General features: G+C 60.3%; 1 protein-coding gene across 1 annotated transcript in view; it reads right to left on the bottom strand.

Annotated features, from left to right (window-relative positions):
• Positions 1-70: 70 nt before the first annotated feature.
• The window catches only part of AMSG_02434 (uncharacterized protein), a gene marked incomplete at both ends in the record, with an annotated part of 3,408 nt that continues 2,539 nt past the window's right edge, over positions 71-939 (bottom strand). Inside the window, one exon of the mRNA XM_013905521.1 lies at positions 71-910. Within this exon, the coding sequence (XP_013760975.1) occupies positions 71-910 (840 nt within the window). The remainder of the gene's footprint in view (positions 911-939) is intronic.

Below are 939 nucleotides of genomic sequence, written 5' to 3'. Positions count from 1 at the left end.
TTGACGACAAGCGAGACCTGGTAGGACGTCGCGAGCGAGGGAACGGTCGGGCCAGTCCGCGACACAGTGCCTACGATGTCGACACGTTCACGATGTCTGACGTCGAGGTGGGGCTAGTAACCAGCTGGAGGCTAGTGGGGTGCTCGGCCGGTCGCGAGAGCGTCACATCCAGTACAATCTCGTTGGTAGCTGGTGCATCGCCCTCTGTAGCGGTGGTAATAGCGAGATCGTTGGTGCCAGTGCCGGTCACACCAGTGACTGCCCCGCTCGAAACAGTTGCGACCATCGTCGGCGCCGGTCCCGAGTCAATGATGGTAACCACCGTCGTGTCCTGCAAGCCAGTTGTAGCTGGCTCCGACACACCCGTAATTGCGACGTCGAACGTCTCACCCCCATCGTACCATGCGTCCGCGGCAATTGATGCGTTGTACACCACACTTCTCGAGCCAGAAGGAATGACCAGCGTCACCGTCTCGGCAACAAAGTCGGTCCCGCTCGTCACAAGTGAGCCTGACGACGGCGCCACCGTGATGTTGACAACCGTGTCCGACGCAACGACAGATGTCATCTCGATCACAATCGGCAAAGAGACAGAACCTGAACTCGGCTCGGTTGCCGCCACAGATGCCACCGCCATGGTGACCACAGAAGTGTCCTCATCGAACACGTTTCCGGTCACGTTGGCGACCACAACTGCGCCCTCGGCGCCACCATGGATCGCTACCACACCAAACTGCAGCACCTCGTGCGGCTCCACAATAGCGTCGCCCTTCAGCAGCATCGAGACATTGACATGCGTCTCAAGCCCACTCAGCACAAACGGCCCAGTCGTCCGGTCTGTGGTGCCCACAAGCTCGGCATCCGCGGGAATCGACACCGTCGTTGCCGCAGAGTCCAGTTCGAGCACCATCTGGGGTGGAATAACTCGGACGGCCGCGA

The sequence above is a fragment of the Thecamonas trahens genome (genome assembly GCF_000142905.1).
Source record: "Thecamonas trahens ATCC 50062 unplaced genomic scaffold supercont1.9, whole genome shotgun sequence".
In the NCBI taxonomy this organism is placed as follows: Eukaryota; order Apusomonadida; family Apusomonadidae; genus Thecamonas; species Thecamonas trahens.
The sequence above is the reverse complement of the archived record's forward strand: the minus strand, read 5'-3'. Positions and strand labels throughout refer to the sequence as shown.